Source organism: Podarcis gaigeae (genome assembly GCF_964106915.1).
Source record: "Podarcis gaigeae genome assembly, chromosome: 5".
NCBI lineage: Eukaryota > Metazoa > Chordata > Lepidosauria > Squamata > Lacertidae > Podarcis > Podarcis gaigeae.
This window is the reverse complement of record NC_139681.1, coordinates 47,849,141-47,876,210: the sequence shown is the minus strand read 5'-3', so window position 1 is coordinate 47,876,210 and position 27,070 is coordinate 47,849,141. Positions and strand designations below refer to the sequence as shown.

The following is a 27,070-nucleotide window of genomic DNA, read 5'->3' as shown; positions in this document are numbered from 1 at the left end:
ATAAGTTTTAGCCCTTTACACTAAATCTTTCTGTTTATTTTCATCTAACCATTATGTGTGTTCTATTGACTGAATAATAGTTGTTGCAATTACTGTTGACTACAGCAGATCAGAGTCTTTCATTATGAGAAACCGTAAGATAAAGTATGTAATCAGTGTATTTGGCTGTAACTTCTATTACAGTAATTATCGTGTCCTTTGCTTGTGGAAGTGGCTGCACTCTGACTTCCGTTTTTTTAAGGTAGAATTTATTTATTTATTATTTTTTTAAAAGAATTATGTCCCTATAAAGGAAAAGCTGTTTCCCTTTTCCAGGTTCACTAATACACATAATAGTATGAAACTGAAAGTTAATGCACTAATAAGGGGTGCTGTTTCTGTTGATGCTCTCTGGTCAAAAAGCATGATCTTTTATATTACTTTATATTTTTATTGCCAAGAATGATAAAACAGCAAGCATTAACCGAAACCACTAGAAAACCTTTGCTAGTGTTTTTAAAAGCCAATATAAAGTTTATTGATCGCCCCGCCCCACCTACTCCTGCGAGAAGACTGGAGCCACATGGAATTTCCTCACCTGGGATTCTGCTAAGATGAGAAGATGCAAAGATTCCTCCCGTGCCAATGGAGGCAACTGAGTATCAGAAAACATTTGCATGGAGAGGCAGAGTCCCCCCAACCCCAGGTGACTCCCGAGTGGAATAATGACTCAAGACAACATGTTATGGGATTAAAATTGGCCACAACTTTCTTAAGTTTCTGATGTAGGGAGACCTTGGCTCAGGCATTGGGCATATATCCTTCCCAGTCCCCAGCTGGGGATCTGGGGGCCATCAGGGTTATCCAGAATGTGTGGGGATTGGGCTGGCTCTGGAGAACATATGCTCAAACAGAGAGCCTGCCTCCCGTTTTGCCGCCGTCTCAGGGGAGAGCAATGACAACCTCTCAGCCTACGGGCAATACCTCCCCTCAAGACCCCTTTAATAGGGAATCCTGGGATCACTGCCGCAAGGGGGGCGTGGATCACCGCTTCACACACCGCCCCCCCCCATTTAGGGAAGATAGACTAAAGGATTCCGCCCAAGGCCTGAAACCGCCAAAGTTGTGATGTTTTGCTACGGGAAAGGCAAGACCTGCCATTGCAGAAAAATTAATTTCCGGCCCTTCAACAGCAACCATGACATAGCAGCGCCCGCATACCTGTGGAGAAGAGGTTAACCTGCACAAGAAGGTTTAACTGAGGGAGGGCAGGGTGGGAGAAGCTCTGGAGCCAACTGACGCTTCTCAGGTGAGATTCACCTTCTGTTGTGTGGGCAGGGCACCCACCCCCACCTGGCCAATCCCTTGGCAACACCTCCCCAGGTGGGATTGGGCAATTGGCTGAGGTAGGCGGAGAACTCCAGGTATCCAGTCTGGGGAGGGTGAAGTTAGCCCATACTATTGGGATCTGGGGGACTGCACACGACCATGTGAAAGGTGCCCCCCATTTGATGTGGGGAGCGGTCATTGGAATACCTGGAGTTTAGGTACCGCATGGTCCAGGGGCTACATATCCTGCAGGGATGGAGCACAAAGGGTATGCAACTCCTGACTGTGGTCCATTGCACAGGACAAGGATTTGGCTTCCCATCCTTATGTGGGGATGGGGAAGGTATGCCCATGAGCAGTAGCTGTGTGTATCATATCTAACAAGCCTGTGTCCACCCCAGCAGTTTAATCAGTGAGCTAATTGGAAGATACCTAATATGTAAACAAGGAATTCTGAGGGGGTGTTGAAAGCTGCAGGCTGTCAGCTAGCATGACCCCTCACTCATAAGTCCCTGAATAACAATTGCATTCCTTAATAGACGATGGGGCATTGACTGGAGATGAGTAGAAATCCAGTGAAGGAATCTTGGGGTAGCTGCCATAGCTAGGGAAGGTATAGAAAGTGGTATAATATTGCTTAAAAAAATTAAAATAAATTGAGTGCAAGGACATAGGATCACACTGACACTACGCTACATTACAGATCTAAAATATAGAAGAAGCATGTTGGATATTTCCATGATCAGTGGACTGTAGAAGAGCACTTCAGTGTGTAACTGATTGGACACAGATATATTGGTTGAGGCTGATGTCCAGCTCCCCCTTGCATAGAAATTATAGCCTTTTCTTATGGACTCTCAAATGTAGGAATGTGTTATGCCTGTGCCAACTTATAGCCTATGAAATGGCTGCAAGTTGCATCACATTAGTAAACAAGGGCAATTGTCCAGAGTTCTTTAGCTGGATGAGCTGTTTGTGAAATAGTCTCTCTCTCTCTCTCTCTCTCTCTCTCTCTCTCTCTCTCTCTCTCTAATATTATTTGCTTCACAAAATGCAGATTGATCTCATTGTGTTCTGCCCAAGATTATAGCCTTCTGATGTTTTTGCTATTCTTCCGGTAACTTTTTTTTATTGCTTTAAATTGGGACTGGACGACGTAATAAAGGATAAAGCTATCAGTGGCTACCAGCCACAATAGCAACATTCTACCTCCACAGTCCCAGGTAATAATTCTTCTGAATACCAGTTGCTGGAACCTGCAGAAGGAGAGAGTGCTCTTGTGCTTGGGTCCTGTTTGCAGGTTTCTCACAAACATCTGGATGGCCAATATGAGATGCTGGACTATATGGGCCATTGGCCTGATCCAGTAGACTTTTCTTACAACCTTATCTTCTTAAATTCAACAATAGTTTCATTTTAAGCTATGGTAACCTCAGGGCTGTTCCTCTTGCAACATCTTTGTGCAGATACCAACCATTCCCAATATGTTTACAGTATTCAAAAGCACTCACTGTGTAAGAATTATGAAGCAGTTGGTCCTTGACAATAACTCCACATTTTTTAGGAGCAACTGCCAATATCTGGTTGGGTGAACACACCTCTAAGAAAAAAATTGCTTGCAGGATTTTATACATAATAAAATCACTTTAAAGAAGATTTTATGTTTAGGTGGGAACTTCCTAATTTGGTCAATTTTGTGGTGCAAAAGAAAAAAGGCTTTAGCATTATCCAGGCAACACTCCAAAAAGCAGACACGACTTAATATACATTTCTTAACCCAGCTGGTTGCATTCATGATTTTGCTTTATCTCTTGTTTAATTAGGCAGCCAGTTAGTGGTGTGAAATGGATGGTTCTAATTTGAAGGTGCCATTGAGGCATAAGCTAAATTATATAGGGCAAATCTTACATAAGAAATAAAAGGTGAAAACCACACACTCCTTAATCTTGCAATTGATAGCTTGATTTTGATGGACACACTAGAATTGAACTGAGTTGAAATTGAATTAGTGCTGCACTTGGCCATTGGGTTGTACTGGTTGTACTAGCAACTAGGATATTGGAGATACAGGTTCAAATGCCAACCTGGCCATAAATCCTGCTATAGGTCACCTTGGACTAGTTGCTGTCTGTCAGCCTAACATACCTCGCAAAGCTGTCAGGGTATAATGGAGGGAGGATAAAATGGGATGATTCATACATGTTTCCATGTAATATCTGACTTTGAACTTAACCCCTGCATTAGCGGTTGTGTGAGATAGAAAAGTTCTATTTGTGGTTTACCTGTGATGAGACATCTGCACAGTCAAGTATGTGAAGTGATGATATGCACGTTTGAAGCATTCCTCAGTTTAGAAGCACATCCTCTATGGTGTGTGGGTGGGTGGGTGGGTGTATTTGCATTTCTGCTGCTGAAGTTGAAGGGTTGCATTCAATTTACACTAAGTAGACCCATTGAAATCAATGAATTTAAGTGATTCATAGCTACCTTGCTAATTGAATTTATTTCTGAATATATGGATTTACTTCTGCACCACAGATGACTAAAGAGTTCATTGATTCCAGTGGATGTACTCTGAGTATGATTTAGTAAGATGCATTCCAAAGGAAATAAGATTAATGTAGAAAAATATGCAATCTGGCAGATTATTTTCATCAAAAATCTCTTCACATAAACTAACTGGGACATGAATGAATTATGGAAGACAATAGTCTTGTTTTTCCTGAAGCTATTCATTAGCTTAAAGAAACTCAAACTGTGTGTGGTGTAGTGGAGACATAATTTAGTTTCAATAGCCTACTTTTGTACAGTAAGAGAATTTATATCATGCATGATTTCTGCACATGCCATTATAGTTGGGTATGAGAATCTGAGCTATTAATTATCTTCAGTCAGTAATTTCATGGAGTATAACCATATTTCCTTCAGCACTGATTGAACAGTTTAAGTAATAGATGAGCTACAAGCTCCAGGTCTTTGGCCATAATTGCAACCACTTTCCTATTTTCAAGATAAATCTGTTAATTAACAACTGTGTAGGAATGTCTCTCTGAAATATTTTACCCTCTGAAGAAGCCATAGCAATAAAGGGAAGGGTTCAGTTGAGGAGAATGAAGACCTCCTGTAGACCTCCTAATTTTAGTTTGGGGACGTTTAGTGTGATTTGTTATCCTCATTCTCTTATATTTGTTTAGAATAGTTTGGACCCTGGAAGGTTTTCTTTCTCTTAAATGTCTCCCAACATAACAACATTTGAGTTAAGGACATCTGCCCCCATCCAGTGCTTCCTTGTTAGCGTGGAAACTTCAATATATACATGCAATGCTCCCTTCTGTAAGGGCAATTCCATAAACCTCACGAGTGGGGTGAGCCCTATTCAGGGCACCCAGAAGCATGCAGTGACAAGCGTATGATGGATGTGCACATTTGCCCCATCCCTGCTGTTGTGGATTGCACTGGCTTCTTCCTTACACTTTGGGGGGAATATCTGCAGTACAGATGAAGGAGGAATATATTTTTAAGGGATTCACACCTGAAATTTGGCAATTCTGACCCATTTCAGTTCTGCTTGCATTGGTCTGCCCCGTTTCGAACACCCTCTTATGTCTGAGACACTCACATATTGTTGTTTTCCTTTTAAAGCCTGGCAAATTATGCAACGTTATATGCAGCGTTATATGCATACTGACAAAAGTAAATAGCAGTAGAAACAAAGACAACAGACAAAACCAATCTTAAGAAGAAAACCACTAGACAGGTCAACCACAAAAGAATTCTCTATCTAGCTGGTCAAATTCTGCTGTGTAAATCTGCAAAGGACTAAGGACAATCAATAGCTTTTCAGAGAGTAGCTTGGGACAGGGAAAAGCTTGCGGCCAAATTATACAAGATGTTTTTCTTTCAGCTGGGGTTTTTCTTTTTGTTGTTATACAAAATGCAGAGTTACAGAGGCTGCAGCCCTAAACTGAGAGGGAAAAAGCTATCCAAATATGGGTACCCAGATTATTATTATGTTCTCTGTGGCAAAAAGTAGCCAGGAGTGGAAAGGGTTAAGAAGCCACTCTCCTTCACGAGTTTTTCACTGTAAAGTGTAGTTCCTATGACTTCATTTTTTATTTTTTATTTGTAAAAGGAAAAATAAAGTAAGGGAACAAATTTCACATGTCTAAGCACCCTGTTTAGCTTAGTCTGCATTTGTAGTCCTAAAATTCTGAGCACCCAGAGCACTGGAACATACAACAGAAATCTATTTTTTCCTGTTGTTACACAGTCCTCTGCAAATTTGGAACTAGTAGCTTTGGGGCTTGGGCTATGAGTAGGGCTGCTTTTACATTCCAGTTCTGTGTTGTTAAATCCCAAATGTTTAAAATCCCCTGAGCCAATAAAATGAAATCCTTGATAGAGGCCTAGAAATAATGAGAACTGCTATCATATTTTCATACTTATCCCCAAAGACTCAAGAGCTGTAAATTTACTATTTCAAATCGACCATTGGGATTCTTTTGGTGCTTAATAAAATCCAATTGCCAACACAAAACACCTTGGGGAGAAGTGGGCCATGAAGAATCATTTGAGTTGCATGATGCTGTATATTATAACCAAACAGTTTACTTGCTTACTTTGATGAAAATGACATTGATTTTTCAGTCCACACACCACACAAGTATGAGCCGAGCATTTTCGTCACAGTCTAGAGAACTGCACTCTGAGTGTAGTTTTAAATCTTTCCACCCTCCTCACTTAGAACAGCAAGCCACTTTTGAAACACAGAAGTGCTTCAGATAACATTTCCACTGGTGTTCAAACTGGGCAGGGAAGGCCAGTTGGGCATGGAATGAACAGGTAGTCTCAGATTATAGGTTCCTCCTGTTTATTGAGCATCCATCTTGGATTAGGTTGCACAAAGGCGGATAGATTATACAGCATTCATTTTGATTTGTTTGCAGGAAATTTATATGACAATGAGCATTCAGACAACCTCTCTCCCAGTTTCCTTGTAGTCTTTTCGTATGCCTTCCTTTTCATCACACATTCGTTCCGCACTTTTCAATGCACTTCCACATCACTTTCTTAACATCAAAAGTTCAATTTTCTAATGTACTTGTTGTGATAGGGTGACAGAGCACTTTAATCCATTTCAGCGGTGAAAACGTAAATTTAGTTTGTAGTGCAATCTTATGCGTGTTGACCCAGAAGTTATGCCCACTTTGTTTGATGGAATTTACTCCTGTTCACTGAAGTCCTCTATGTGGTTAGACTTAATTACCATTTGGGTTCCATGGGACTTAATCCCAATTAAGTGAGTATAGGGTTGCAGCCTAAGTGTGTACAAAAATCTGTTTAAGATTGCAACCTCAAGTATTTTCCTTCTAGAATAGATACAACCAGGGCTTTTCTTTCAGCCAGAAATCACCAGAACTCAATTCTGGCACCTCTCAGGTGGGCACCATTGCCATTCTAAGAAAAATAGCACTGGATATGGGATCCTCCTTAATGAGGGTCCTGGTTGTGCGTGGGCACCTAAGCCACCCCACTGGGAGAGTTGTTGCCAGGCATGGCCCAAGCCTTAACCGTTGGGCCCCGAGATCGCGCCAGGCTGTTTGGGCCAATCGGGGCAATTGGCGCGATTCCTGGGGCCTATAAAAGCAGCAGCGCAGTGTAACTGGGGGAACTTGCATCGCGCTGCCGAACACCCACCCTCCCTCCCTAATTTTAGGTGCTGCTGCTCTGGCCTTGCTTTGGATTGGGTCGCCTGCTTTGGAGCAGGGGCTGGGTAGGAATTATTCCATTTGGCAGATTGGGTGTAGCCACTTGGTTTTTGCCTACTCCCTTAGCAATCGTCACAACTTTGTAAGGTTTGGCGGTTAGGCATTGGCTTATTGAAGTGTGTGGGAGAGGAGGTGTGGCCATCACCTGCCCCTCCATGAATAAGGGTATTCCGGTAAAGGAATCTGGGGGTCCTGGATCTCGTCCGAAGTCCACTTGAGGGGCTAGGGCCATGCCAGGACCACAGGAACCCCAGGGTGAGCTTCGTTGGTCTTCATTGATGTTGCTCCCTCGTTTGGTGTTTACCCTTTCAGACTTCCATACAGAGAGGCAGGAGTCAGTTATTTTCTGTAGCCAATGCCTAAGCCAACACCGTTCACTTTGCTGTAATCAATAAAGTTGTGGCCTAAATTTTGCCCAATAACTTAAACTAAAATTACATGTCAGTGTGAAGTTATTTTCAGGGGAAGGGCTTGGGGGCCTCGGGGTGCAAACATTATTAGTTAATTAGCTAAGTTCCTGCCCCAGTTTCAGCTACCTACCATTGGTCATGGTTGAAGCTTCAGAGGAGAAACAAAACTCCTGTTTAAAGTTTAATGTTTATTAGCTTTTTATTATTCAAGAAACTTTTAAATAAATAAAAAATGTGCAGCCTCAAATATTATATAGGAACCTGATGAAGTAAATCTTATGAGGAAAATTAATCACCGGTCTGGCTTCTGGGAAGAAAGGCAAAGAAACTGAAAGGAACCAAATGATTAAGCTAAAAATAGCAGACAAGAAAGCAGGATTGAGAAGAATCATAGCAGCTTGTGACTAAACGCCAAATTAAATATCGTTCTATGAGAGAAAGCAAAAAAGAAGTCCCATTGTTGGCTGAAGTAATACTATTATAAATGTGATGCTATGACCCAGTTCAGTTTGAACAATATTTGCTACATTTTCCCCAAAGGTAATTCCACACACCTTTGTCTCATACATACTTGGGAGATGAAAAAGCTTGCTATAGGTAATTGGAGACTGGGCAGATTCCAATAAAACACAAATCCCAAGAGACTGGTAAAAAATGTCCACTTGTGCTCTCCTTTGACTTTAATAAACAGTACTTTACCTCTTACAGAGGTACAATACATCAAAAGGATAAATGTGCTTAGTAGAAAGGCAAACTTTCTGCATGGGTTTAGTTATTTTGAGTGTTCCTCACATAAAAATCCAAATCCAGCTATAACTCTGTAACAAATGCCTCAGCAAAAGGTGTTTTTGGTTTGTTTCTTGGTTTTTTGGTTTGCTTGCTTTCCAGCCTGCCTGACTTCACATACCTACATACCCTAGAGGGCAGGCTCTAAGTCTGAGAGTGGTCCTGGGCAAAATGCCCCCTGGTGAGCCTCATAGGATAAGAAAAAACCTTCAAGGGGCAGCTGGGAGGTGCCACTTCAGTTGGCCATGTTCATGCCAAAAGTTGCATGCCAAAAGTTAGTGTCACCCCAGGGCATTGTGGGAAATTTAAATGGATACTCACAGACCTGGCTGCCGAATGTGGAAAGTTCTAGAGAAGTGTTAACACTGTTGGGGTGTTGGAGCTCAGTCTCCCATATTTTATAGGGAGATTATATGACTGGCCTGCCTTGCAAGGATGCTGTGAGGAACACATACTGTTATCTAGCATTGGTATATTACCGGTATGTATCATTGTAAAATCCTATTGCCAATGTCTGCTATATTGTTTGTTTATTACGTTTTGTCTCATATTCATAATATTCATATACCTTCTTTTGAAAGGTTCACTGCCTTCTTTCTCTGCTACTCTGTATATTAAAAAATGTGAGAACATACCGTTCTGTCCTGGTTTATTATCTCATTTGTTCACAAAGGTATTGTTCCTGTGCCAATAAGTCCAGTATCTTGAAATGTACATCTATCAACTGTTCTTTTGGTTGCACAGTCAGATTGTAATTTCAGCTTCCATCTGATGCCATGCATTTTCCTTAAGGAGAGAGACATATACAGTTGCAGGAACAGTGTGAAGCTTGCAGTGTAAAACCCCTTCTAGAATTGTAGCAAGTTGTTGTGCCATTCCAATGATGAATGTTATCTGTTTGCATTTGGAAAATAGATGGTAATCATGGCAAGTATCAGGCTCTATAAACAAAAGCGCTGGATCATTTGTCTCTTGCTGTTGCTCGGGCAGCTTTGTAGATTGGTGTTTTGCCAATTTTGTAATTTTCTGCCATTTAGAAATTGTGATAATTTTCTTCTTTAGTGCAAAGTAATATAAGCTCATCGGATGCAGCTCATATTTCAGCAGACATTGCAATGTTATAGGAGGTTGCAGGGGGTTGGGCTACATGACCCTTAAGGTCCCTTCCAACTCTACAATTCTATGACCTAGCATTGTCAAGGTATGGTATGTCAGCCCACTGCAGGAGACAAGCAAGAAATGCACAGGGTACCAGGGCTGTATTATAGGTGTAGCTCTGTTCCCCTGGGACATTCTGTTCCCAATTTCTAAGGGAATACTGATGGGTTGCTAAGGGTAGCCAACCACCCCTGAAAGTCTCAACTGTTCCTCACCATCATCACACACATTTTTTTCCAGGGATTGAAAAGGGCAGATGGGGCGGGGATGGGTATCAGTTATTACAGCACTTCCGAGTACTCGGAACACAGCTGCATTGGCAGCAGATCCAAAAGGTTACATGTTACGCATAGTAACACATTGCAAAGACTTCTAAGTCAAGCTTTCCAAAGTCAAGTATCAGTACTAGAAGATTAGCACCCGACTACAGAAGTCAGCTTTAAAATGATAGCCATGTAATTGGGGCCTTCAGATGTTTGGCCATATATTTTTGTTCTCCTATTTCTGTTTGTTTGTTTGTTTGTTTGTTTTGTTTGTCGACTGGCTGGCTGGCTGGCTGTTTTGGTAGCATTTAATGGCTGGGGAATGCGCTGGTGTTGAGAAGCATTCATCGAATTACCCTACATAAAGTAGGAGAAGTTCATTATGATAACTATATTGTAATCACCAACTGACATGCAGAAACATGTTGTCAGGTATGCGTGGGTTCAAATGTGTGTCATGCTTATGGGCCACAGAACTAACATAGTGTACATTTTGGGTGCATGCAATTGACGTGCAACCGCATATGTGTGGGTCGTTTTGAATCTGGAAGAGAACAGAATGAGGATGGAATGGGATCTGCAAATCAGGGGTTGCCTGTATTTTGTGAAATCTGGAGCCAATCCATGTTGTCTAGATGGCTGCTCTCCTTCCAGTCTCTGAAGTGAGACCGTAAGGGTGCAATTAAAGAAGTCAGTTTTGCACAGCCATGAAGTGTCTTTCAAGGTCCTTACCTGTGCCACTGTTATGCTGCCCTTTCTGGTTCTGGGCTTCAGGTGCAGATGAAGGGAAGATTGGGGCAGTTAGAGCTTTTGCCCTCATCAGACTCTTCCTGTTTTTGTCTGTTAAAATGTGAACAAAAATCTGTCTGTCCAGGAGCTTCCTCTGCAAAATTCTTGTGCATCTGTTTCTGCAAATAAATAAATAAAAACCTGGCACACTTCTGGTGCTTTATAAATAATAAATATTCACCCTGAATTATTTTCTTCCAGAATTCTCTCATAGAGAGAGCGAGAGAGGATGCATTCACATCTTACAGTGCCTGTGGGAGAGGGAAACGATCACTGCTTTACTTTCTTCTTTGCTTAAGCTTCCCAGTCTTTCCCCTGTTCTGTGGCCTCTGTGATCTAAAAAAGTAACATGTTAAAGGGAAGAGCCAGCTCAAATCTGAGTTAAGACTCTTCGGAGACATATCTGTCTCACAACGAAATCAACACATGAATATTTACCATCTGCTGCCTCAAGCTAAGACATTCTGTGACAACTGTATACAGAAAGAGCTAATTTGTCATACATGTTGCTTTGCAGTATAAAAATCAGAATACGATTTTTGTTTCATTTTATACAAAAAAAATGCTGCATGCACATATTAGTTGTATTTGGGTTGTATCTAAGCCCTATTCAGAGTACATCCACTGAAATTAATAAACCCAAGTTAGTCATGCTCATTTACTTTAGTAGGGCTACTCTGAGCAGGACTAGCACAGAATACCACCCATTGAGGTTTAATTCATCAGTCTAACAAGCTTGTGCTTTGCACATTCTAGATATGAAAAGTGCAAATCAATCAATGAAAATTCACTCCAAGTTTGCATGCAACAATCATACCAAACCAATTTCTAAGTGAAGAAGATGAGGCTTGCCATCACTTCTTGCACACCTTGGGGTTTATTGGGTATTTATTAGGTGTTCCTTAATTAGACAATCAGTCATGATGTCCAAGCTTCCCTGAAAATCAGGGCTTTTTTGCCATGACTGATCTTCCCCTGTAAATGAACAACCACAGAGGAGTTTGGCTGTAACGCTTTATTACATGGATGAAGTTTTAGTCCCAACAACCCTGCCTAGATTAGAGTGTGCCCTAGGCTGTACCTCAGAATGCTCACCCATGTTCAGGGGTTTATTTAAAGATAGATCCATGTCGAGAGGGTTCCAAGCAGATGGGAGTCCTTTCCAAACCATAATGCTAGACAATTGTTCCACAAGGCATGAACCTGTTGCCCGCTTTCCACCACTGCAACCAAATAGGCTGGGATGACTGATGAACACTTGAGCTTTAGGTTCAGCCTTTTGCAATTTTTACAGATCCATGTGCACTCTGAACGTTTTTAACTACTGCTTCTGTCAGCCCCAGCCAGCAGTACCAATGGTCAGGGATGTTGTTGGCTGTTGTCCAAAACATGTGGAGAACACCAGGTTGGGAAGGCTGCTTAAAGGTAAAGGTAAATGGACCCCTGACCATTAGGTCCAGTCGTGACCTGGGGTTGCAGCGCTCATCTCGCTTTATTGGCCGAGGGAGCCGGCTTACAGCTTCCGGGTCATGTAGCCAGCATGACTAAGCCACTTCTGGCAAACCAGAGCAGTGCACGGAAATGCTGTTTACCTTCCTGCTGGAGTGGTACCTATTTATCTACTTGCACTTGATGTGCTTTCGAACTGCTAGGTTGGCAGGAGCAGGGACCGAGCAACAGGAGCTCACCCTGTCGCGGGGATTTGAACTGCTGACCTTCTGATCGGCAAGCCCTAGGCTCTGGGGTTTAGACCACAGCGCCACCCGCGTCCCGGAAGGCTGCTTAGGTATGTCTTAATGTGGACATCCAATGAATTTAACCCCTTGTGGGCATCCAGCAAAGCTGAATGTTGGAAGATTCAGGACCGATAAAAGCTTTTCACTCCATGCATATGGAACTTCTACTGAAGGCAGTGGTGGCAACCAACCTACAGTATATGGCTTTAAAAGAGGAATAGACACATTCATGGAGGAAAGAGTCATAGCCATGATGGCTGTGTTCTGCCTCCACAGTTGGAGGCAGCAATGTTTCTGAATACGAGTTGCTGGAAACCAGAAGACGGGGATTGCTGTTGTGCTCAAATTTTGCTTGCTGGTTTCCCACAGGCATCTGGTTGGCCACTGTGAGAACAGAATACTAGATTAGATGGACCATTGGCCCGATTCAGCAGGCTTTCTTATGTTCTTATTTTTTAAAAAAGTCTATTGAATCATTTTACATGATTTAAATATTTATAATTCATATTATATTCAAATATTTTATGGTTTCTGTTTCATCTTGCTGTCTTCTATGGGCTTCAGCAGCCTAGAGGAAAGCCAGTCCGTTATCATCTTTGCCAGGCACCACAGAAGAACAGTGTTTATGGAATGATCTGCCCCAGTTGCTTTGTTACCTCTATCTCTGCAGCATTTACTTATAGCTTCAAAAGGCCTAGAGAAAGTAAACCCTGTAATATTTCCAGTGTTTGTCAGGGTTGGCATTGCTGCTGACATACTGCAGAGTCCTAAGCGGAGAGAGCAGTGAACTCCCCCAGTGAATTTCTGCCCCTTAAATTATTACAAAGCAGACGATAAATACTGTTTTGTATTACTTCACCGTGGGAACCTGCATGAAATGAATGTGCACTGCTTCACCTCTGCCTATGGTGGGTTGTTGGAATGTTTCTCAGCATTGAAAAGATAGGGGAACTCTTGGAGGAGAAAAAATGCTTTGGCCCTCCCTCATGTGGAGATCATGCAATGAGCCTGTACTTCTGTGGGGTTTTTTCTTTTTCCTTTTCTTTTTTTTAAGAAGGAGCTATTGATGAGTTTGCAGACAAAAGGAAATGGAGACCATTGGCTTGCAGGTTATTTTCCCATCCATGCAACATGAACCCTCTTCAAATGACAATTACACATAGTGCGATAGACTTAAGTGTTCACTACAGCATGTAAAACACAATTGTGTTTACTCAGAAGTAAGTCCCACTTGGTACAAGGGTTCTTATTTTCCTATTAACACCAAACCCAAGATCCACCAAAATGAATGGACTTGGAATAGGTGTATTCCTAGTATCAAGGTTTGAAAACAGTGAGCTTATGTTAATGGTAGATTTATCAAAGCCTGACAAACTTTCTGATGATTGTTTGCCATTTGTTTCCTCCTGTTTTCACTGGAGTTGTAGTATGGCAAATCATTACATGGACTGTATCAGAATATTAATTCTTCACAACTAGGGGGAAAGGCAGTTGATAATGGAGCAAAAATAGAATGTAAAACTTGTTTAAAGTACTGCTTGTTTAAAGTACTTGTTTAAAGTACTGCATACTATAATATGACGTTTTCCAGCTTTATTTGTTAGCTTGTATAGGTGTATTAGAATTGTGTGTGTGTTTGTGTCTGCATGGTTGGATGGAGGTGATGAATTTATACTTTGCATTTTAAAAATATATACTTTGCTTGAGTATCTCCTTGGTTCATAGGATTACTGAATGTGCTTTCTTCATGACCTATCCTCAGATGATTTTTCATTTTCCTTAATCATTGTGGAAAGAAAGAAATTGCTGAGAAAATAAGATAATAGATAATTTTGAACAGACTGTACATAACCTATCTCAATTCAACCACATCAAATCCCCCAATATTTACCTTTGCCTTCCCCTTCCTTTTCACTCTACTGAGTGCTACATTTCCATGCCTAAGCTGCCTTCTCCTTGTCCTTCATGAAACCAATCAAATAGTGGTTTGATTCTCACATAATTGCAAGCTATGGTTTTGCTATTTCCCACATCTGGGCTTATACGCTCCCTCTCTTTGCATATTCTAGTTCCTTCCCATACTTCCTAGTTTTCAGAAACCATAGTTTCACTGGTTCAAATGTAATGGCAGAGCATAGATTTCCTCAACCAAGGAAGTGAGGGAGCAAATCAAGAGTGCATGATGTGGAGAGGACGAGGAAAACATGCCTGTCTAATATTCTGGTGGTACCACCAGTCAAACCATACTTGCCATTACATATGAACTTAGTTAGCATCCTTACGGGCCTTTTACCATTTTCACAAAAGCATTTTTTTGTGCCATCAGGTTTAACCCACTCTGTAGGAGTTTCTGTGCCTGCAAATTTAATAGGCTTCTGCCCAAAGGGGAAAAAAATTATATTCATTTTTAGATTTCCCCTAAGAATGAATGTGAAACACAGAGCTTTGATTTACTCAGAGTGAACTGGAACTCAAATCACAGATCAAAGTGAACCAAGGACAGACTGAGAAAACTATGGGACTGTTTTAACAACACAATTATGGATACAAAGTTAATCATGGGGTACATGCAGGGTCCTAGTAGAAAAATGCCGTACCACCTATCCATCTTGAAAATGCAGATCAGTTGTGCTATTGAGAATCAGCTGTACTATTGAGCCAGGTACCTGGCAGCAGTATGTTGCATATGAGAGAGAGGCTGGCTTCTGTATGCCATGACTCATCCTCTGGATCCTTTTGCAACTGTGCCGGTGTGCCATAAGCCCCTATTACATTGTGGCCACAGGCTGATCACCTCACAATGTATAGAGTGTAGTAAAACAAAGTATAGTATTGGAAGAAGCAAAGCTAATTTGTGGCAGAGGAAACAGCATCCCCAAGTCCTTAGGACATAATGTTACCACTCCTATTTATTTTACTAATTACACCCTCACCTTATCAAACTGGGAATTAGTCTACAGACAATGCACAGCTATTCCACAATTTCAAAATCTATATGCATCTCAAGACTGGAGAGCTTTCAAACTGCTGATAATTACATTTCTTTTCTTTTCTGCTAACATTTTGTGCACTGGTTGTTGGATAAATAACCCAATTTTGGATGATTGCACAGCTGGGAAAATCAATCTTAACAATAAATATTTCACTAGAAAGGCTAGGGCTGGCAAAAATTGTATTTGGTTTCATAGCCACACAACACAGCAGGGTTCCCTCGGTTAGTCATCTTGCACAAGAGTAGCAGCTCCACGTGACAGGAAAGATTTGATGGTACTCAGGACTGTGTCAATATTTGTCCTCATCCCCTTCACCTTAAAGGAATCTTAACAATTTAAGGCAGAGTTTGCTAGATATCCACCTTCTGGTTCAATCCTATCATGTTCTTTCTATTATTTACCAGTTTTCACACTACCAAAAGATAATACTTAATAAAGGGAGGAGGAAAGAGCTATATTGATTGTAACAGCTAGATTAGACTCCATTTCATAGGTGGACAACATCACAAGTGCTTTCCCTCTAACATACCAGCATCAAATGGCATTAAAATATTACAACTATTCAAAACACAATGTGGGGACACTGAAATGTCGTAAAGAGCCCTGAAATGTCATTCCCAGCAAACTAAATTCAGCCACTTTCCCCACAAATTCAACACTGAACTATTTGTTATACCATTCATACAAAAAAACCCAATGCTTAGTCTAGGAGGTGTGAATTAGGTCAGTTCTCTTAAATGAAAACCAAACAAATTAAAAAAACACACCACAACTCCATTTCTAAACAATTCTTAGTTATAGGAACAAATTCTACTTCACATCTGACATTAACAGCTCCACATAGTCTGTTTGATTCAGTCGTAATACATTTCAGTCTGATTTGTTTCACAGCCTTTTGCCCCTTACTCCCAATTACATTTGTTCTCTTCTCAATGGAGGAAAAAGCATTAAAGCCTGCCTCTTTCCCCACCAAAATAAGGCCTGGAAACCCTGTGGATGTGATAATTTGTGCCTTCTTCATGTTGCCTTTGTGTGGTTAAAAGGAAAAAATAATATCGCATACTCTGGGAACCCTCCTGAGACTATCCGTTCTGCAAAAGCGAAGCATCAAGGAAGCTGCCTATTATCTCTGGTTTCTGTGAGGCTGGAGGAAAACTCATAATGATTCTAGCTATATCTATCATCTATCATCTATCATCTATCATCTATCTCTATCTATCTATCATCTATCTATCTATCCATTCAATCAATCAATCAATCAATCAATCATCTATCTATCAATCATCTATCATCTATCTTTATCTATATCTATATCTATATCTATCTATATCATCTATATCTATCATCTATCATCTATCTATCTATCTATCATCTATCATCTATCTATCTATCTATCATCTATCTATCTATCTATCATCTATCTATCTATCTATCATCTATCTATCATCTATCATCTATCTCTATCTATTTATCTGTCATATGTCTATCATCTTCAAGTGCCCATTTAGATTATTAAAATGACTTGTAAGCTATTTTACCATTTCCATCACTATTTTACAATACCCTTCCCTGAGACAGCTCTGTGGCAGGTACCCCAAATGTGACAGTCAGTCTCCGCACCCCTGCACAAGATTCCCATCTCCCCTTCTATATGAGATGGGATATCTTCTCACCGCTGGTACCCAATTGGAAGTAGTACTAAGATTTAGCCTAACAAAACATTAAGCCTTTTACATAAGACTATAAAAGTTAGTCGCCAGCAAAAATATTACTTATCATGCTTTGAACTCAACTGTGTGCCGGCAACCAAACCCTCTTATGAATAGAAACCATTCATATTTATTTATTGCATATAAAAATGTAAGAAGGCCTAATTATCTGTCCTACCCTGTATTCATTGCATGCAGCACTGTTTCCATTCTGCTGCAGTTCATCTTCCACCAAACACTACATTACTTGCCTGCCTGTCATCTGTGATGAAATTGCATAGCTTACAGATCCTTCAAGTGTCCCTATTTTCCAGGGATGTCCCTGATTTAGAGAAGCCATCTTGGTTTCTGATTTGATTCTAGAATGTCCCACTTTTCCTTAGAATGTCAATATTTTTATTGAATAAATGTTGGAGGGTATGGAGTTATCCGACCCCCAAGTCATCTGAAGGCAATCCTGTATTGGGAAGGGTTTTTTTTTAATATTAAATGTTTTATTATGCTTTTATATGTGTTTGAAGCTACCCAGAGTGGCTGGGGCAACCCAGGACTCAGCTGTACAGCTTTAAATAAAATGTTTTAAATGTGTTGTAAAGTGCAATATACAAATGTGACATTTGGCTATGCCAAATTCAATGCATTTTTCAAAACATTTCTTTAAAAAGCACAGCGGTTTTTTGTGTGTGTAGATTCCACCCCAGTAAGATGTTGTGGGGGTATAAATAGTAAAATTATCATTATGGATGGGACGTCCTTATTTTCATTGGAGAAATGTTGGAGGGTGTGAGCTTACATAATTTACGCAAGGAATGATGTAAATGACATGTTATGATGTCATTACATTATTCCACCCCATTCATTTTAATACCAGGGATACACATTGCAAATGTGGCTGGGGAGCTCTGGTTTTTTCTCTGACTACAAACCAGGATATCAAGCAACAATCAGAGCCCAGTTTGATATCCTGGTTTGTAGTCAGAGACTGAACCATAGTGAAGTGAAGGCCCAAGACTGGGGGTTGGTCATCAGGTGAGCTGCGCACAGGTGAGCTGCATGCAAGCTGCTGGCTAGCCCTGTGGAGCTTCCTTTTATTGAGACAAATATGCAAACCAGGCAAATACATTTTGGGCTGTGACCTTTACACATCTTCGGTCCCGAGATCGTGGGGTGGTACAAAGTTATTTTGGCACCTGTTTCCACAGCGTCATTTTCCCCTTGCACAGTGTATGACGAAGGAGACAAAAGGTCTCAGGGACAAAGGTTACAGACAGGACACCGCAGACTGCTGAGTCCGCAAAAGGTCAGACAGAGGGAACGATGTTCAGACAGCTGTGGCTTGTCTGGGGGGGGGGGAATGTGCCCTGCACCCCAGGGTCACGCGTGCAGGCAGACTGTGGCTGCCTGCTGGTGGGGAGTGTGCTCCCTCCGGACCCCACTGCCCACTCCGCGATATCCCTACACACAGTTTCTCAGTTCTGATGTAATCGGAAACTGTGGCTTATTTATTTATTTTGCATGAGAGAGTAGAGGGGAGGAGGAAGCACGGAAAGCAGAACAAGAGTGTGGGTTTAATATACTATGCTTTGTTAAACCAGGAGTGTTTTAGCTGGCAAATGACTGATTTTAGCTAGGCAAATGGCTGATTGTAATCCAGATCTTCCCTGCCCAACTCCGTTAAAGGTAAAGGGACCCCTGACCATTAGGTCGAGTCATGACCGACTCTGGGGTTGCAGCGCTCATCTTGCTTTATTGGCCAAGGGAGCCGGCGTACAGCTTCCAGTCATGTGGCCAGCATGACTAAGCCGCTTCTGGCGAACCAGAGCAGCACACGGAAATGCCATTTACCTTCCCGTCAGAGCGGTACCTATTTATCTACTTACACTTTGACGTGCTTTCGAACTGCTAGGTTGGCAGGAGCAAGGACCGAGCAACGGGAGCTCACCCCGTTGCGGGGATTCAAACTGCCAACCTTCTGATCAGCAAGTCCTAGGCTCTGTGGTTTAACCCACAGCACCAAATACAAAGGAATTAGTAACCAATAGGATAACATTTGCTTCCTTCTCCATTTGCTTCCATTCACTTAAACTTTCCCTAAATTGCCAGTAGCCAAGAATGGGCATTGTACTCCTACAAAGGCATAATTATTGAGTACTGGAGTTTTGTTAACCCTCTTATCTTGCATGCATTGCTTCTGAAAACAAAGGACAAAATGGCATTTGCTTTTGAAGCTTTTGACACATTTCATCACTCAAAACAAATGCATTTTTAATCACAGATTCAAATCGATGGCAAGTTCAGTTGGGAGGCTGATTGAGAGAGGTGTTTTATCTTTACTATAAAACTATAAAACTGTAAGGAGCTGCCGTCCCGATGGAAATTGCAGCTGCTGATTCTTTTTCTGTGTAGAAATTGACCTTCATTGATGCTAAATGAAAGAAGACATTACACCAAAGAAGTGTTATGCCACAGAAAAGATTCACCCACTTTTCTGACCCCTTTGGAAGTGTTCACGTGAAACAATCTCATGAGAATAGGCTTGCATGATGAAGTTTATGCTTCTGGTTACTTTTAGCACTGTGCATTTCCCACAGATCTTTTCAGAGGTGGGGCAAACCCCTAACAAGAGGGGTTTTCAGTAATTGCTCTAACTTAAATTGTTGTTTTGAAAACTGACAGCTTGTGCTCGAGGGACAATCTATTCACCAGTCCTCCCTCTAGGTTTTATCTTAGAATTCCTATATGCCTTCATGCAAATAGCTGTTGATGTGGTCTATGCATTTTGCTACTTCCACTAACTGCCTTCCTTGCACCACATTGGGCTGCTGGTGCATCTTTGCAAGACTTTTCTGAAATCATCATGAGAGAATTTGGTATCTGGGCTCCCTCGTTGTTGTTTTTGTTTCAAAGAGGTAATGTATTGGTGTGATTAAAGGCAAAAAGCAGCTCTTTAGTAATTGTGCACAAACACTTGCAGGCTTCAAATTAGAGTATGCTTAAAAGAAACCAACTATTATAATTTCAGCTAAAATTCATCTGTAGTGCACTGAAGTAATTATAGATATTTTTTTCATTTTGTATGGGAAGGTACATACAGTGAGGCAAGTGGAGGCCTGTGGCAAGTTTATAGAAATCAAATGTGTAAATTATTATATTTGAACTTGAATTAAATGGGGATTTTTCTTTAAGTGCTTTGCGAGCAATAACAGTAGCTATTCCATTTAAATTATCTCACATGCTCTATGTGTAAACACAACTCCCACTTACTTGGATAGCCAGAGAGCACCCTGTAAGCAATGCCTTTGAATCAAGTGAGAAATTGCATTTATTTTTCATATTTTGGTTCCCACTTTTGGCAATGGAACCCCTTAATTAGAGATGGGAATCCTCACCGGTTATCCCAGGACTCTTGGAATTACCTTTTAGAGACACACCAGAGCCAATCTGAATAACCTGAGGACAAGACATCACAAACCAGGCACAACAAAAGGATCTGCCCTTAAGACTGGTCTAGAAGCTGCTGTTGGTGCAGAATGGAGTGGCTAGGTTGCTAAGTGAAGTTACTTGCCATGATCCTGAGACACCGCTTTTAAAAGAACTGTGCTGGCTGCCAGTTTGCTGTCCACAGTCAGGTGTAAAGTGTTGGTAAAGGTAAAAGGTAAAGGTACCCCTGCCCGTATGGGCCAGTCTTGACAGACTCTGGGGTTGTGCGCCCATCTCACTTAAGAGGCTGGGGGCCAGCGCTGTCCGGAGACACTTCTGGGTCACGTGGCCAGCATGACATCGCTGCTCTGGTGAGCCAGAGCCGTACACGGAAACGCCGTTTACCTTCCCGCTGGTAAGCGGTCCCTATTTATCTACTTGCACCCGGAGGTGCTTTCGAACTTCTAGGTTGGCAGGCGCTGGGACTGAGCAGCGGGAGCGCACCCTGCCGCAGGGATTCGAACCACCGACCTTTCGATCAGCAAGTCCTAGGCGCTGAGGCTTTAACCCACAGCGCCACCTGCGTCCTGTAAAGTGTTGGTAAAGGTAAAGGTACCCCTGCCCGTACGGGCCAGTCTTGACAGACTCTGGGGTTGTGCGCCCATCTCACTCAAGAGGCCAGGGGCCAGCGCTGTCCGGAGACACTTCCGGGTCACGTGGCCAGCGTGACAAAGCTGCATCTGGCGAGCCAGAGCCGCACACGGAAACGCCGTTTACCTTCCCGCTGGTAAGCGGTCCCTATTTATCTACTTGCACCCGGAGGTGCTTTCGAACTGCTAGGTTGGCAGGCGCTGGGACCGAGCAGCGGGAGCGCACCCCGCCGCAGGGATTCGAACCGCCGACCTTTCGATCGGCAAGTCCTAGGCGCTGAGGCTTTAACCCACAACACCACCTGCGTCCCGTAAAGTGTTGGTACTGACCTATAAAGATTAAACCAGTTTATCTGAGGAAATGCCTTCTCCAGTAGTGGATACTAGGGTGGAGTGGAGTGTAGATGCCCACCTGACTTACCAGCAGCTGGAAGAGGAAAAGTGGCAAGGAGCTCTGCTGTGCAAATGCACCAGTGGAGCCAATAAGGTGCTAGCTCACCCCAACAAGAGTTGCCATCCCAGCCCACCATCGACTACTGACCCTCTTCCATATTGACCTGCTCTTTCACTAAGATCTTCTAATGAGGCCCTTGGAGGGTTGCCATGCGTCTGGAATTTCCCTGACAACCACAGAATACTGCAGTCGGAAACAGTATCTGGGCAGAAATCAGGGGAAATGTCCGGACATATGGCAACCCATGTTGGCAGTCTCGTTTTTGCCGATTTTCCTTAAAAACAGCTCCAAAACAACCTGCTGAGGTCCATCCTGATGAGATCCAGCTCACAGCAAGCAGAGGCAAGGCCTTTTTGTTTTGGTGGAGTCCAGTGTACAGTGGTACCTCAGGTTAAGTATTTAATTCGTTCCGGAGGTCTGTTCTTAACCTGAAACTGTTCTTAACCTGAAGCACCACTTTAGCTAATGGGGGCTCATGCTGCTGCTGTGCCGCCGCTGCCCAATTTCTGTTCTTATCCTGAAGCAAAGTTTTTAACCTGAGGTAATATTTATGGGTTAGCGGAGTCTGTAACCTGAAGCGTATGTAACCTGAAGCATATGTAACCCAAGGTACCACTGTATTGAACAACCTCCCCTCTGGAAGAAAGCAGGCACCAATGGTGCCTTGCTTTCAGAATCTGCTAAAAAAAATATTTATTCTCCCAGGCCTTCACTGGTCATTACTACCAGCTTACAGAGATTTGCATTGGTTTATAACTGATGCTGTATTGCTTGTTTTATTGTATTTTTATGTTTGTGTGGTGTTGTTTTTTTAAAAAAAGTAAGTGAACCACTTTGACATTTTTTAAAAAGAAAGATGGTAGGGACATCTTTAAAATAAATAAATAATGTCAGCATCGCATATTACCTAAAGCCAATTACGAGTGCATCTTGATATATATCAGCCATTTATGAATATTTATTTACATAATGTTTACCAGAGTAACATTATGTAAATATTCACAAATGATTGAAATGTGTCATGATGTATCATGGGGGGGGGGGGGGAGAGGTGAATTAAGCAATGCTGGTATTGATATGGAGGTGAATCTTTATTGCAATAAAACAGGAAGAAACTAGAATGTTACCTAGGGGTTGCTGTAGATAAAAAAGATGGAGAAAATGTAAGTCTCTAATAAGTCGTATGAGAGCAGATACAGAAAAATGCCGTTGAATACCAGTTGTTGGAAATCACAAGAGATCCTTAACGATGATGCACTGTCAGCTTAAGATCTCATCATTAGCTGTTGCTTCCCTGCAGCCAAAGGATTGGCTTTCTAGATGCACAACTCTCTAAGCAGCCTCTTTGTATCATTCTGCTAACTCTCATCTGCTACCTGGTTCTACATTTTCTTTTTCCTTTGGCAGTTGCATTTTCAGGCCTTGGTTTCACCACCTTCTACTTGGCTGGGAAGTTGCATTGCTTTACCGAGAAAGGCCGTGGGAAAAGCTGGCGGCTCTGTGCAGCGATTCTACCTCTGTATTGCGCCATGATGATCGCTCTGTCACGCATGTGCGATTACAAGCATCATTGGCAAGGTGAGCCATGGGAATCTCCCCCTTATGTCAGTTGTCCATGCTCTTTGTCTGCTATAGTGATTCTTATCCATGTACAGTAAGGGGAAAGACAGATCACTGCTCTGATTCAGTATCCACACATAGCCTTTTTTTGAAAAAAATAATAATAATACAATAAATCTTTTAAATGAAATACAGGGCAGAGGTAATTAGTTAAGGCTTTTTGACCCAGTTCATTTTTGTAATTGTAGGCTTGTAAGTGACATCTGCTCCAATTTCAGAGTTGCTCTTCCATGAATAATCCAGCAGAGGCTCTGGCTTGTGGAACGTTTTTACCAATTTCCTCTTCCCCATCCCACTTCTCTTGTGACTCTGGGGGGTCTCCCAACCCTCTGGAACAGATTTTCCAAGGAAAGAAGGGAATGTAGATTGGAAGGGAAATTGGTATTGATGGCATTGGGCATCCCATAAGCAGCAATTTACTCACAAGATCTCTGGCTACAAATTGGAATATAGATCTCTGCCTACAGGTCAGCAATTAGCTTAGCCAGTGCAAAACAGAACGGAGTTGGCAAGGGTCCAAGCTGTCACCCATTCCAACTTACAAATTTTCTGACCCCAGGGTATTCCTTTGGAAATATATTTTTTATTTACATAATAAAGTAGAAAGAAATGATGGTCCACTCTAACTGTTAGTTTACTGAGCCTACATGTGCCCATTTTTGTGTTATGTTTTACTATAGATAGGTACTGTATTGAGGTACAGGCATGCATGTGTTTGATTTACATCATCAAGTGTTAATATCCAAGCATCAGATGCTTAACTGTATTTTCAGGATGCTTCCTCTCCTGCAGAAAGCAGAATCACTGTAGTTTAGATCTGTAGTTAACTATATAGATAAATACTGTATTTGTAACATCATACTATAGATGATATAACATTAACACAGTGAATCCAAAATTTAGTGAATGTTTACATTCATATGAACATTAGCATCCCAGATGAATCTTCTGCCCAGAATCTTAGAAATAAACAGATGGCTGTTAATAGACTCCTAAATGTGATTTGTCAGCATACACTGGTGTTTTTTTCAAGAAGTGGGGGAATGTATAACTATTTTCAGACACACACAAAAACCATTTGCTATAGTCTTCATTTGTATCTGAATGTCTACGTTTGGGTGTTGCCTATTAATGCAATTTTTTGATAACCTATCTTAAACTTTGACTGTCTGGGAGTAGATTATCCTCTGTTTTTGACAAGGGATTGAATAATTTTATCATCTGGTGTTTTGATCCAGCTCTGAGTCATTGAAAATGAATCCTTTAATAGCTTTATGGTTGCATTTTAAGATAATATAGAAAAAGGAGAAGAAACCCAGTTTGTTTAAAGGTAGTCAGACAACAGTCCTGCAACTCCCTAATAAATGCACCAAAGGTTTAGAAAAAGACCCATTGAATACAGTGGGTCTTGCATCTGGATGAGCATGTAGAGGGTGTGTTGGAAGGCTCTTGGGGATAGTTCAGTGAAAACTATTTCAGAATTCTACTCACACAAGAAGTCTTCTCTTAACCCCATATCATGACCTGAGAGTGTGTTGTCAAATTCATAGATATTATGTTGTAGAATATGCTTTCCCCTGATCTGCTATGCAGGGCATGTGATGTGTTCAGAATGTGTATGTGTGTGTACCTGTGGGTATGCATATGTATATGTGTAAAAGGCAAAACTATTCCGAATGCTGCTGTAGAGGTAAGTCTAGAAGTATGTGCTTAAGAAATCTGCTGTGCCAAAAGCCAGAATTATTCATGGAATGAAATGTGTGCTGTGAGGCAGATAATTACAGGAGCGTTTTCTGTATGGTGGAAATACACTGTACCCAAGGGGATTACTGCTATGTCCATTACGGCTGTCTATGCTTGCCTTTGAAGTTTAAGGAGGTAGAACTGGGAAAACTCTGCTGGCTTTTTGATGGGAACCAAGGACTGTATTAACAACATGTTTTTCTGCAGGTGGCCTTAGCACTTACCTAAAAGGACCACGTCCAGAATGGGGAGACTTAAATGACTCAGTAAAATGCAGCTACAGGCTTTGTTGCTCAGTCATTGTCTCTTATGATGAGAGGAGACAGGCAATTGTGCTGAATTACTTGTGATAACAGCCTTTATTGCCCAGTGGGGAACAAACAGGGACGATCAGCATAACATATGGGACACAGGTACTGTATGTGAAAGGCAAATAGGACAGCCATGCACCTAAAAAGTCATATATAAGTTTGACCAAATTAATATGACGAGCCCCTTTCCACTCTAATGGCAAAGCATGGCATACTGGTGGAGCAATGGCAGATGCACTTGCTCCATTATGAATTCCAAGCAGGTCGGTAATTACTTTTAACAAGGTTTTCCACCCTCCTTTTCTTTCCTTTAAAAAAGACTCCAATTTATTTTCCCAACAAGGTACACAGAAATAATTATAATGGATAAAAGGCTACTGAGTGTCAAGCATTAAATCTGGGCTAACAGCCTATTCCTTGTGACATCCTTTGTGTATTTCCGTACTGGAGAGATAAAAAAATAAAGTAAAATAATTCTGAGGCAGTTCCAAAAAGTTCAAAGTCACAGGCCCTTCCATTTGAGGTGGGGGACTGGGGAAATGGCTTTCTAGTTTGCCAGCTGCTAATGGAAGCACCACAAAGAGGAAAGAGAAGAGTGGGGTTGCACTCAGGTTCTGCTTTCAGGCTTTTGTTTTTAACGTCTTATACAGAACTTAATTGACAAAAATCTCCAAGTGGGTTATATAAAAAATATAAAATATTAATTAACTACTCATAACATTATATGTTAAAAAAAAACAAATTGGCACAAAATTCATGTAAATATTTGCTCACGCTGGGAGAAGATTCTCACTCAAGAGGAATACCCACAGGTTTCCCTTGAAGTAACAGTGGAAACACACCTGTGCAAGATGAGGTATTTTCAAGCAAAATGGGGAAAGCACACTCATCAGGGTGTTCAAATTAAACTCCTGGCTTTCCATGGGTATCTGGTTGGCCACTGTGAGGGAATTGCTGGATTAGATCCAGCAGTTCTTACGTTCTTGGGTTTCTGATTATCCTACACATTAGTGTTAAGTTGATTGCCTGAATTAGTTGCTCTATATGTGTGTCCCCGAAAATGTCTCTTGTTTTATTAGTTGCACAGGTGAATGTGTGTGTGTGCAAGTGTAATTCTTCAAGTATCCTGGGGCTCACTGTTTCACATTCCTGTATGGTTGTCGTTGACAACCTTAGATGCATACAGCTTTCTTGAATACAAGATGATCTCCAATATTTGCTTGTGTTAAATTTGTTTTATCTTCTTTGGGACACCATTTATTTTCATGGGAGGGAAGAAAGAAGATTCTCTTGATAGACGATGGGGGAGAAGTACTGCATGCTAATTATAATGAGTGCAGAACGCAAATGGAGAAAAATAAATAGATCTTGGTTATTTAGTGACAGGGCACCATAAATTCTGTGTAGGAACTTTTAAAAGGCTGGGGGTAAAGACTATAAACATGAAGCCATGTATTTAAATAGATTTCTTTTGTATTTCCTTGTGGAAAGCAGTCATGCAATTAAGAAACAAGAACAAGCACTAATATCTTGGTTAAATGTCCTGGTTTTATTGTGTCAAAAATAATAAAAGTAGCAATAAGTAGCTGAAGCCCCCCCTCATTTGAGTGCACACATAGGTGCAAAGGAGTTTAATAAAGGTGGAACAAATAGGTGATAATGCCCAGAGAAAGGGTGTTAGTCATCAATATCAATTAACAAATATGTATTGTTCAGCATGGCATTTTGTTGTTTTGCACTAATTGCTTGATAGAACAAAGTATTAGTTTCCTCTAGTGGTTTCAAATAATGAACAAGTTTGAAGTTGGATGCCACCTTGTAAATCTATTCAAATTACAGTTGCTTGGAAATTGCTTGGGTTGGTCTTAAAAAGCACAAATTCCATTTACTTAACACCAATGTAATAGCAACAGCATAAACCAGTACAGTCGCACCTTGGTTTTCAAACAGCT

General features: G+C 41.4%; 1 protein-coding gene across 2 annotated transcripts in view; it reads left to right on the top strand.

Annotated features, from left to right (window-relative positions):
• Positions 1–27,070, top strand: part of PLPP4 (phospholipid phosphatase 4) — an 88,957-nt gene that overhangs the window by 55,160 nt on the left and 6,727 nt on the right. For both annotated transcript variants that reach the window (XM_083741504.1, XM_083741505.1), the window contains exon 6: positions 22,852–23,022. In XM_083741504.1, the coding sequence (XP_083597630.1) occupies positions 22,852–23,022 (171 nt within the window). The remainder of the gene's footprint in view (positions 1–22,851; positions 23,023–27,070) is intronic.